The sequence below is a fragment of the Eublepharis macularius genome, chromosome 2, assembly GCF_028583425.1.
Source record: "Eublepharis macularius isolate TG4126 chromosome 2, MPM_Emac_v1.0, whole genome shotgun sequence".
Classification (NCBI taxonomy): domain Eukaryota; kingdom Metazoa; phylum Chordata; class Lepidosauria; order Squamata; family Eublepharidae; genus Eublepharis; species Eublepharis macularius.
The window spans coordinates 162,671,002-162,684,031 of NC_072791.1; the positions used below are offsets into that span (position 1 = coordinate 162,671,002).

Below are 13,030 nucleotides of genomic sequence, written 5' to 3' on the forward strand. Positions count from 1 at the left end.
TCTTTATGTAGAAAACCATATTTAAATCTAGTCTTACTGGCTAGTGATATAAATCGTGAAATCAATCGATTTAAATCAAATCCACCCTGCTTCCATTGTGATAGTAGGCCAAAACTTATTTTCTAGCCCAAGCCAATACTGGAAGAAAAGAGCTGGTACCGTGTCAAAAGGAGGGAACTGGGGAGTCAAGTAGATTGAGGTTCTTTGACAGCAGAGGCTTATTTTAGGAAAGAGGGGTAGGGTGGAGTGAACAGAGAAACCAGACTAGCAGTGATTCCTGTTTTTGCTTGCTTAACCCTACCATTAGCATCATACAGCCTCCACTTTGACCACTGCATGTTACAACATTCACTGGAACAAGAAGCAGAAGAGTGCAGAGTTCTCTGCTTCATTCACCCATTTCTGCTTGCTTAACTTTCTTGCCCAACTGGCTTCTTTTGGGTAGTTCAGCCCACGCTTCCTCTTTCTTCCGCAATTTGGGGACCTACAACTATGGGTACCTGTGAAGAAGCATGAGCAGCTCTGCAAAGACAGGAAACATTCTCTTATCCTGATTTAATATGCTAAGTATGTTTACCTAGAAGAAATTCCCACTGAGTTTAATAGGATTTGCTTCCAATTACCATGTGTATGATTGCAATCTTTCAGCCTGATCCTGCATATGTTTACTCAGCAGTCAGTTCCATTAATTTCAGCAGAGCTTACTCACAAGTAAGTGTAAATACGATAACATTGTAACAGCTCAATCCTATGCATGTTTATTGAGAACTAAATCCTGTTGTTTTCAGTAAGAAAGCCATGGGTAGAATATGATGGGAGTTGGAGGAGAAACTGTTTTCCAGTTTTGTACCTGACTGAAGAAGTTCTGTTGCATTTCTCACTCTCTCATACAAGACCCTTCCCCCCTTCTCTTATGAATGAAAGGTTCAGTAAATCTAATTCTGGTACTGTGTTGTACAGTATTTTGATAAATTTGACTAATTAGCAGTGATAAAGTACCATGTTAATATTTTTATATTGTGGATGAGTTTGCCCTGCACCTTTTAAAAATTCTAAATATTTTATATGAGTCAGAATATCAGTAGACTTTGCCACCTCTGCACTATTGTAATCAACAACTGTATCAATGGAGTTTATACCTTACCAGAGGGAGTTGCAGAAAACTAGTGCTAGGAGGGTATGTATCTAATACAGGGGAAGGATGAGGAAGGAGAACTTCCTGTATAGTCACCCTTTCATGTAAAACGGTTCTTTGCCTGGTTGATCTTCAGCATTGCACAGAGAAAGAAAGTTCTGCATAAATACCATGGCTGGGAAGCCAGAGCGTGCAAGGTAGCATGAAAGAAGGCACAGTGTCTGGAATGCATGATGGAGACAAAGGAGTGGTTAAGAAGCAAACTTATGAAGGGTAGGAGGAAGAGATGTTTTGTAAAAGCCTTTTTATTGGCGGCAGCAGCCTTGCTGAGTATTACAAGACTGAATGGTAATATAGTGGAAGGGGAGAAGCTCTTTGAATTTGCGGGATATACTAACATGCAGTCATCTGAAGGAGGAGGAGGTGTTTTGAAAAAATAAAAATGTGATTGCTTGGAGAAATGGTTTAATCTTATAGGGAAAGTGTGTGATTCCTTTTATTCCTCAGAGACTGCAGTTAAGTGTTCCCTTTTTTCTTGGCTGTGAATAGCTGAAAGTGAAGCTGTATTTACATGTGGCCCTTTAACCTCAGAGTCAATAAGGAATGTAATGAAGATGCATACTTTCAGATGCTATGATTTGTAAAAATTCAGTTAATTCTTCCTACCGTTGGTTCTGAGGGGAACGTGGCTCACAATTGAGTTATCTTGCATTTCTTTAGGTCTTAGCTGCTTAGCATATTGAATTACAACTTCCCCAAAAGGGTAAGGCAGACTGTCTTGAAGGCTCTGCCTGAGAAATTTAAATTTTCAAGTTTCAGAAGCAAAGATCTGAAAAATCTACACTTCTTTAGATAAATATTTCTGTTATACTTTATAATAATATGCTTGTTTTTGTTTGCCGAAATTTCAGTTTTCAGAATAGATCTTGTCCACTCCATCTGAATACAAATGCAAAAAGTCCATGCAGTCCGGGAGCCAGAATTGGCTCTGTTGTTTGCATGAGCTCAGATAGAAAGGAATCACTGGCAATAATTAACCTTGGGAGCAAGTTAAAGCAGGAACAATTATTTTGCAGATTAAAGTCAATGATATATGTGGTTGGAAAAAAGTTAAGGTTTTCTTAGGATGTAGCTTCCTTCATCTTTCTTATTTCATTGACGTGGGAGGAAAAAAATGGTAAGTGTCTTCAAGTGTTGATTTCATTTTGACACATTTTCATGCATGGATACTTTTTTCCTGCAGAAACATGATCAGGGGCAAGTTCTGTTGGATGTAGTTTTCAAGCATCTTGATCTGACAGAGAGAGACTATTTTGGTTTACAATTGGCTGATGATTCTACTGACAACCCGGTAAGTTGAATATATCTTTTAAACAAATTGATTATTTTCTAATCTTTTGAAGTTTGAGATTAAGTTTTGCTGATCAGGGAGCCTGCTTGGTTTGGATCGTTTTTGTTTGGATAGCTCATGGTTTCAGTTAGTTGATTAGAGGGTGGAGAACAGGAGTGTTAGGGAAGTTGCATTCTGAACACTTACAGATAATTCTTCATATCTGAAGCTCTTTTTCCCCTGTTTTCTACTCCTAAAACCATTTGGGAAATAATTTTCCAGAAGTTGGAACATCCTGATCTTTTTCTGGAATTATGTACCCTCCCTTTCCATGAGTCATCAGGAACATCATAATAAAAGAAGTTTTATGCAAAGTTTGTATACCTTAGTTGTGCTTGTTCAGTCTACATATAACTAACATTAACAGATAGGTTGTGTTAAAAGAGAGACAGCACTTCGTACTGAAGATATAAAAGTGGAGCTTGAAGTTCAGGCGTAGCTTGTAGTAAAGTGGTGTTACTGTGTCTGTGAGAGTGAGAGAAATAGGTTAGGAAATTTATAAGTTAGGATCTTTTAATTGTTAGCTGTACTATTGTATTTTTGAGTTCCTCATTATATAAGATCAGTTCCTTTTTCTCTACTGTTACTTGTGTTGCCTGTGTTCAAGCAGTCCCTTCATAAGTTTGTAAGTTTTATAGCTCTTTGGCCTGTGCAAGTGTTTCTTATTGCAGAAAAGGAGGAAAAAACCTGAATATGGTAATTTGCAGCTTCTTCCCTTCTTTCCTTCCCTCTTGCCTTCAGTTTCATGACTAAGAATAGAGTTGAGTAGCAATGATCAGGTTCAAAGGTCTTCTCAGAGTTAATTCAATCTGCTGTTAGCAATGGATTAATTAAAAGGCAGTTATGTGAAAGGCAAAGTAAGCTAATGTATTAAAGTAGAGATATCCATAAACACAAGCAAACTGAGTGAAACTGTAGACGTTAGAATGTTTGTTTCATAAATAATCACATAATAAAGAAGTCTTTGTCTTGCTACAACAATTTAAGAAAATAAGTGATTGCTTTCTATGCCTGTTATTAGTACTTGGTATCAGAATGTAAGAAAGTCTTCAATTAGCTCTTTGTTCTGATTGTCTGGGCCTCTTTTGAGTATGTTCATTGTTGATGAGTTACAGCCAGGTTTCCACAAATCAGATTGCTCGCTTGTAAGGGAAAGCAGCCTTGGTGTTCTGGTAGGGGCCCAATACGTGAAACTGCCTTTCCAGAGAAGGCAGTTTTTGTGTCAAATGGAGCTTCAGAGCAAGCAAAAGCAGTGAAAGGAGTTTTGCGCTCATTCTGCCTGCTCTAAAGCCATTAATACAGGAGCCTTTCTTCCCTCTTCAGAGTCTTCTGACACTAGGCTTGACATCCCCCCATGCCTACCTGCTGCCCTCTGACCCCATTTGGAGGCGATTTTTTTACTTATCTGGGTTCAGCACTCCCCATGGCTCCTTCATTGTGCTGGAGAACGAGTAACTCACTGCCCCTCCCCCCCACACCCTCACTTTGGTTCCTGGGGCCCCTGGCAATCCTATCTGACACTCATTTGGCAGTAGGGAGGAGTGAATGGCAACCAGGAACTGTGGCGGGCTCTTAAGCTAAGCCAAATTTGTGAGCTTGTTTTAAAGTGCTAGTGTAATTATTTGTATCCAGAATGCTAAATGGAGAACCTTTCTCAGGAGATTATATACAACTTCTGTGGGAAAGCAGGCTAGCATAGTGATTGTGTTGGAAAGAGGCTGTGACTGTTGCTGGGCTTTGTTTCTGAGGGGAACTGGCTGAAGATGTTTAGTTTTGGAGAAGAACTCACATTTACACTGTGAGAAAAACCTGAAAATCTTTCAGTTTTCACCTGAAAAACAGAAGCTTGGCTGTTAACTGTTCTGTGCACTCAGAAATTATTAAAACATAACTTGATGGGCCCAGCAAAAATGTGTTACTTGTAAATAGTTTCAAGTCTCATTACTGAAACTCCTTATTTCTGCTATGCCTGGTAGTGAATAGAAGTTACTGGTTTTAAAAATCCTGATGTTTTATATGTGATAACTACATTTAGAAGGTGTGGAGATACAGGAGGAAGCTAGGTAGAATGAAGCTCTGAGGCATCTATACCCTAGGCGCAAGATTTTATTATGTTTTTTAGGATTATATTGTATAAACTCCTCAGGGTCCTCTGTAGTTTCCTGGAACTCTTCTAAAACAGCCCTCCCCTCACACTAGTGTCTATTTATCTTTGAATCACCAGCCACCTGGTGAGAATGAGTGACACAAGTGTTGGTAGTGTGTAAACTGCATAATCCCCCCCCCTCTTTTTCAGGCACTTTTATAACTATTTGGTTGTACTTGTTACGAAGTAAGGTTAGCTTCTCTTTTACTAAATATTCAGCTGGACAGACAGGTAAAGGCAAAAACATGTTTTATTTATCAAAAAGTATTTCATAGCTTGTGCTATGTGGAATATTACAGCTTCAGTGGGTAAATAAACAGAGAGGTGAGATTGTTGCTTTCTTTCCCCAGAACCTTTACCTGATTACTAAAATACAGGTTCCCTCAAAAGTGTAAGTCTACCCTCTCACTTCACAGACCTAGGTAGATTTGGTGCTTCTGGCTTTTACCAGGGTGCATATTTATCACTTAAAAATAAACTTAGTTTCTGAAGCCTTCTCGCCCTACCTAAAAAGGCAAATGAAAACCCTAGCTCTTTGCCCTGCACTCTGCAGGCAGGCCAGGTGTGAAGTTCTTTGAAGTAAGACCTCAGGCTGATTAGACTTGGGAGCATAGACTGGAGCTTGGAGCTGAAGGCAGGGAGCTGGAGTACAGGGCTTATTCCTAGTGGACTAGTTGATCCAGCAATGCAACCTTCTCAAGTCTCAGCTTAAATAGGCTGAGAGTCTGTTGCACTTGCTGGCAGGTGTGGAGGCTCCTGTGCTGTGTTTTGGTCAGTATCCTGAAAAGACGCACTACTCTCTTGGAGCCCTGATGTGGGTTGTGGCTGGGAGTGCACACTGCCAGTCTGGCACTTCTTTTCCTTTGTGCTGCCTTGATCTGGGCCTTCCACCAATGCTGCTCTTGGGACTTGAACATGGGTTCTTGGGGGCTATGGTCCTGAGTTCGTGTCCTGTTCAGTGGAGGCCTAGTGGCTATCTCATAGTCTGGTAGCAAAGGCAGGGTGGCCTCGGGTGCTGCTGGAGCATGTTCAGCAGGTGCCTCTGCAGCAGCAGTCCCTCCCTGGTCCTGCTGGTGTTCTTGGTTCCTTAGCCTTGGCTCCTCAGGCTCTTCCTCTGACCCCCTCCAAGTCAGAGTCACTGCACTGGTAAGAGGGGGTCTTGACACCCTTAACCAGAAACTCCCAAGTCCCTGTCTGAAGAACTCCTCTGCCTTATAAAACTGAGGCAGGCTTGCCCTCCTCATCTGGGAGAGTTCCACAGGCTCGGAATGGTGGACAAACAGTTGGATTTACATGAAGCCAAAATCACAAGGATCGGTTCAGAGTCTAGTAGGGGAGAATGGGGCTTTTGGGGATGATTGCCCAAGAAGGCCACTTGAGTTCAGTCTGTCATTAGAAGGGTGGGATAGAGACCACTTTAGTTGAACTACACAGCATGCGACATCTAAATGGCATTTAAAACCTCGACCTTTACACTATCAATCTATGAACGTAAGGATTGATCTTTCCCATATTTCCCTCCCTCAAGCAGTCCTTTCTCACCAAGTCATGAGACCTGCATTGAACTATTAGCCATGAGGGTCAGGAGTAGGGTTGCCAAATCCCCTGGAGCCCAGACAGGAGGGGTACATGCGGGGGAAACTTACTGTGCATGCAAAGCGCACATGCACTCCAGAGCCTTCATTGTCATGCCAAGAGTGACTATACCGCCACACAAGGGCCTTCTATTCTTTGTTGTGCTGGGAATGACTTCATTCCTGGCATGACAATGAAGGCTCCGGAGCTCTGTCCCCCGTCCCCCCCACACACATCCACTGGCCAAATAAGAGGCGGTGGGAGCAGTGACTGGGAGCAGAGGATCCCCTTCCCTGACTGGGGTACTGGGAACCCTAGTCAGGAGGCTACAGAAGAGGAGGGGGAAAGGGATGAAATCTTCCTTTCTATTGCATTAGTGCAGGGAGTTCTCCCATTCCCTGCTGCAAATTCCCACATGTGTGTTGGTCCACATGGGTCCTGCAACCTCCAGAAAAATCTTTCTTGTGGTCGGAAAGGACTGCCAGGGCGAGGGGGGGGGGGGCGGCACATTGGAAAAATTCATAGCCATCAGTGTAATGGATTGTTGGCTGCAGCCCATTGGTTTGCGCTAACCTTACAAACCATAGTTTTATCATAGATCACAATTTGGATTTGCAAAGTATGCACAAACCAGTTTGTTCAGATGTAATGGCAAATTTGAGGTTGCTGCAAGGTAGGTTGAAAGGAAGAAATTGTAGTGAAACAACAGAAAACAAATTCTGTAGTTAACAAAAGAAAGTATATTTGGACAGAAACACTTTTCATACAACCCAAGTAAATAGGGCTACCCACATATTTAAATAGCAAGTTAAACTTTATAACACTAAAAACACTGAGCTCTAATTATGTGTTATCATTGAACGTACTGGCTTGAATCCTGTGGCATTGTTCCCCTTGTGCATCTTTGACTGTTGTGGAGGCTTTACTTCCACTGCAGCCGTCACTTCCTTTGGCTCTGGTACTTCATGTATTCAAAGTTTTTCAAGAAGCTCTTATGCATAGGGAAGTGCTGACAACAGAGGATGAGTGCTGCAGCAAAGGAAAGTAGCTGCAACAGCCAGAGAGATGTGTGAGAAGAACAATGTCATAAGATCCAAGCCAGAATAGCATGCTGATTGTTTCCGGAATTCACATTTAAACGATAAACATGAATCCTTGAAAATATTTTGTGTATGTCTACAGTAAATATAGAAATGGACCATCGAGAAAGGAAGCTTCATGGTAAGTGAAAACAAATCTTCCATTCTCAAATGCTATGGATTCTTACATAATTTTTTTCATAACATATTTTGATTAAGTTCTTGTTTTAAAAAGCGTATTCACTCATTCTGAATGGGGGAAAAAAACCATAGTTTGTTTTCAGTATTCTCTAAAATTTCCCAATTTTCTATAAAAAAAAAAACCCTCTAAAAATCTGAAGACTTTTTTCATGCTATACATTTTGAGTGAATGAAATCTTTTCTTATGAAGCATTAAATTCAGTTCAGAGGGGGGGAATAATTCATAGGAGGTTTTTTTGTGCACCTTAAACCTTCATTTTTTCCTCAGGAAAAGATGCCCTTCCCTCCAGTTTTTCTGCCCCCTCCCCAGACCTTCCTTCACATCTTTAGTTGCAAGAAATGTGAGAAAAGAGGGTTCTCTAAGAGTCTGTAAACCAATAGTGTCTCACTCTGATGAACTGGTAGGCAAAAACCACCACTCAGCCATAACTCTGGGAGTAATACCTATAAGTTTTCATTAATTTGAACTACCAGATTTTAGTGAAGGAAAAGATTGATGGGGGATGTTGAGGCATGTTGTAGCAGCCAATTGTAGAACAGTCTCTTTGCCTTATCAGGAACATCATGCTTGCACAAATGTGGTTCATTAATTTTTCTAGAATATGGAAAGAATTCTGTGTGCTGTACTGGAGACCTTAAAAAGACATTAAGCCAGGGGATTTATATTTGCAATCTTGCTATAGTTGGTTAAAATGTAGAGATGCAAAATTTCTGGACATTTTTAAGACACATGGAAAAGCTTTTTTGGGAAAAAAACAGAAATTGGGGGTGGGGATTGAAATGTATACAATATTTAATTTCTTGTTAACCCTAAACTTACTGCTTTAACAACAGAAATACATCATTTAGGACTTGGCATGTATAATTGTACCATTTGACATATTTATGAAATTTAACAGAATACCTTAGTTTCCTACAAGTAAGCTAAGTAATTAGCTGGTTCTATTCCAGATATTATGCAGATTTCTTAAATTCGTCACCTAATTCTACTAATACTGAACATTGTTCAGTAGGTGGGGAATACTGTCAGTTTATCATGCTATTTCTAGTTTTTAAGTTCTTAGTCTCTTAATTCCCAGACTGAGCCTACAACAATGCTTTGGTTAATGCTTTGCAGTAATCCAGTGACTGGAATGGGGACTTGTCATGACCCATTTTGTAGTTCCAGCTGTTTATAATCATTAAATTGCTTGTGTAAGAATATAGTAAACATTTAATCCATAGAAAAGTACTTAATAATACACGATGGAATGGGAAAGGTATATGCACAGTGTCATACTGTATTACAGGAGTTGAGTGACTTTGTTAGGGCACTTTAAATCAAGGCTAATTAAAAACCATTGCTTGATGCAAATTTCTTCCAGTTATCCTGTCCTAGTGGGGTGGATAATTGAATGTAGAAAATGATTCTCCATTTTGCAAAACTGTTGGCTTTTTTCTTAATTATTTTGAATATAACTCTAGTTGTTTAGCAGGCTGATCCTAAGAACCCAGCAAGTAGCTTATTCCATTGTGCTTAATCAGTACTTTGTGCTCATATTTCAGCTACTTATAATAATCACAGTGCTTGTGCAAGGATATAGTAAATATTTAATCACTTGAAAGACACTTAATGATACACTATGAAAGGGGGGAGGTATATGCACAGTGTGAAATATGTGGTGGAAAGACTGTTAGCATAGTGGAGAGAGCATAGCAGTTGCACCAGAGTTTGTAGCAACCACACAACAAGCCACCAAGCATGCAACTGAGGGCCTCTAGAACCCGTGTGACGGATATAGCGATACGACTGCAGATGTGTATTGGCCTGGCCATACCCCCTGATGTCAAGCTGTTTCTGCCCACACTAAAGTAGAGAATACAACCAATATAGCACCATTCTTTGGAAAGAGCATTGTGGCATTACTGGGAAGGAGCATTGAGTGAAATATACTCCAAGGAACTCTGCAGGCATATGCTTGAGTTCCCTTTTGCTGGACATGCATACACAGAGGAAAAAACATGTACACTCTGTTACCCAAATGGGGTACACATGTAGCATCCTTTTTGAGCATCCCCTTGCATGTCAGACCCAGTACATACACTTATGGGTAGTGTTTATCTTGGGATCACTGTCTTGCATATTCTGGGGTCCCAACTTGAACAATATTTTATAATGGGACACAGACGGATTTCAGAAATAAAACAGGCAGAAGATAGGACAATTCAAATCTTTTCTGGAAAAAGAATGTAGAAACATTGAGAAGCAGAATAAAATAAACCACATGCACACACCCAATAAGTAAGCCACCTTATACCTAGAGGAGGGTTGCTAAAGGGACAATAAAGGGAGGATAAAGAAAACATTATGCCTGATTAAAATAGAGGTTCATGAGAGTTTGAGAACAGAAGATGACAACACTGCATTGTTGGGTTATTGCAAGCGGCAGTTGGGGTACAGAGGTTGAAAAAGGGAAGTGGTATAGAGACCAAGGGCCATTCAAAATCTCAGTGGAGGATCCTGTGCAGTTTCACAGGGGAAGTAGGTGGGGTGATCTTGCAGCAAGTTAGAGGGAGAATCAAGGTGACTTTTATTGACACAGTTCTATTATCTGGATGTTTCAGCCCCTCCAGGATTGGACTGTGGGGCAGACTTTAAATTCTACTAGACAGCTTAAAGTGAACAGCTTCCAAATCAGGCTGGAAGATTGTAAGAATACTGCAGCAATTTAAATAAGTTTGGTCAATCAGAAGGGATTTCACAAGTTATGTTTGGGGAACAAAAGACCTGTTGGGTTTAATGACTCAAGCTGGGATGGTTAATGGGTTTTCATTTGGTGTTGATGTCTGGCAGATCCTTCCATGCATTTTGGGCTGTTATTGTTGCCAATATTGAGATGCCTCCAGATTCTGAATGAGGAAACTGCTGATGGGATTGGCACCAGAATCTTGAGTCGGGAGGAGGTTGATAAGATTGCCTACAAATAGATCTTGGATGCAAATGAGCTATTTTCCTATTCATATGTGGGAGTTCTGGAATTTTACAGGGGACCCCCTCTGTGCATCCTTGTGCTGAGGCTTTCTCATGTACCCTTGACATCAAGGGAGCCTTATGCCATGAAATGTGTTACTAGCCTATGATGTTCTATGGAATTCTATAGGATTCCTGTCACAACAGGCCTATGTAATTGTTGCCTGGCGTAAAGCCAGAGAGATTTAGCCCTGTGCCATGAATCCTGAGCTATGGCTGTCCTTGCTGGGGTTTATATAGTGCTTTGGAGGGATGTGATTGGCTGCAGTCTTAGTTGGTGTCCTATGCTATTCCATGTCCTTAGGGCAGAGTTGAGCGCTTGTGGAAGTCCTGAGCAAGTGCCTGGAGTTCGTAATGGGATGGATGATGATGGATTAAACTGAAGCTGAGTCCAGACAAGAGTGAGATGCTGCTTGTCTGTGACAAATCTGTTTGAGGATGGAAGAGTCAGCTTGTCTTGAAAGGATTGCACTGCCCAGGAAGGAATAAGTTTGTAGCTTTGGGGGGTACTGCTTGGATCCTGTCCTGCAGTTGGAGGCCTAGATCTCCTCTGTGCCATGTAGTGCCTTTTATTAAGCTTCAGGTGATATGACACCTGTGGCTGTTCCTTGAAAAGCATGATCTGGCTACAGTGATTGATACATGATTACATCCAGGTTAGATTACTGTGATACGCTTTACATGGCGCTGCCTTTGATAATGGTCTGGAAACATCAGCTTGTCCAAAATGCAGCAGCCAGGCTATTGTCAGAGGTGCAGTTCAGGGAACGTATCACCTCTGTGCTGCAATCTGCATTGGCTACCCATCTGTTTCCCAGGCCCAGATCAAAATGCTGGTTCTTACTTTTAAAGCCCTAAATGGCTTGGGGCTCGGGTACTTGAAGGATCACTTCCTTCCATATTGTTGAGTTTACCAGTTAGGATCTGCCTCACACGCCTTGTTCTCTCTGCCCCCCACCATCAGTGCTGAGGTGAGTGGCAAGTAGAGACAAGGCTTTCAGTAATGGCACCCTGCTTGTGGAATACCCTTCCTGTTGAGGCTCACCTGGCACCTACATCACTTCCTTTTAGGTGCCAGGCCAAAATATTTCTTTTCATCCAGGCTTTTAATTAAGGGGTTGGTTTTTTTAAACAGTTTGGAAACTTATTTTAAGCTATCTATGATCTGGTTTTATGTTGTATGTTTTTATGCAGGGACATCCCCCCCCCAGTGCTGTTTTTTAATTAATAATGTTCAATGTTTTGTTTTTATTTTATAAGCCTCTTTGGGCAGGTTTCTGGAGAGGTAACATGGGCAGCCCAATCCTAACCCCCCAGGCAGCGTCGGCGCTTGTGCACCAGTGTAAATGGGGTGGCACTGCATGGCTCCCTATGGACTTTTGCAGGACAGTCCCACCGGCGCCCGAGCATGGCAAGACGAGATGCAGCAGCCCCTGGGAGGGCCCGCCCGCCCACCATTCCCCTGACAACCCCGCTCACACCAGCCAATGGCCACACCCCTCTCCTGACATTCAGGCAAGGGGCAACCAGCAGCGCAGCCAGTGGGGAGGGCCAGGCTGGTGGCTGCAGCTTGGTGCACCTGCACATACCCGCCGCCGCTGCCACCACCAAAAGAAAAAGTTTCCGCCTCCCTGAAAAGTAGGGCCAGATAGTAGGGAGCTGATTTCTGTTGCCTGGAGATCAGTTGTAATTCTGGGAGCTCTCCAGCTACCACCTGGAGACTGGCAACCCTAAGTAGTCCCCAGGTTCCGGAGAAGCAGGTGGGGGGAGCGGGGCCGTCAATGAGTGACAGGAACACCCATTGGGAACCACATGGGAGGCCGGGAGGCCGTTTGGAAATGAGGGGAATGGAAAGCACGCTCAGACATGTTGCTGCGCAACTTGAACACATCACTGCATCTGTACAAAGCGAGAATGGGGGTGCGGACCTTGATAGCCATGTCCCAGTACTGGGGAATGCCCCCCCGAGTGAACTGTCAGACCCTCCCCACGCCAAGTCCATCCCTGCTTCCGCAAACTGATCCCACACTCCCTGGCAGCAGTTTTCCACCTGTTTCCAGACCATTATCAAAGGCAGCTTATCAGATGCCAACAGCTCAGACTATCAGAGAATGAAAGTTTTCAGCGCCTCCCCCCCTGCAGACATTAATGGGCCACAGTTCAATTTCCACCCCTCTGCCTGAAGTTACATTGAGGGGAGGAAGAGGGCAGGGAAGCTGGACGGGGTGCCACTTGATACATTTGTGGGGATGTGTGAGTGGACATGTGTGACAGGGTGTTGAGAGAGGGCTAATGACAATGTCAGTCAGGCATGCAAACACAGAAGTTTGTTGTTTTTCAACACGTTTTATTAAACTGGAAAAAGTGCCACTGTGCCTCGGTAGCCAACGCATTTCGAGCAGCCGTCATTTTGCGCTCCCAGGGATGGGGCGGAGATGCTGACTGCCTTGAGATATTGCTTCCTGGGCTGGATCTGAATGACACTCACAGAGGA

General features: G+C 42.5%; 1 protein-coding gene across 2 annotated transcripts in view; it reads left to right on the forward strand.

Moving 5' to 3' along the window:
• Window positions 1-13,030, forward strand: part of PTPN4 (protein tyrosine phosphatase non-receptor type 4) — a 220,512-nt gene that overhangs the window by 87,510 nt on the left and 119,972 nt on the right. For both annotated transcript variants that reach the window (XM_054970596.1, XM_054970597.1), the window contains exon 3: window positions 2,379-2,486. In XM_054970596.1, coding sequence (XP_054826571.1) covers window positions 2,379-2,486 — 108 coding nt within the window. The remainder of the gene's footprint in view (window positions 1-2,378; window positions 2,487-13,030) is intronic.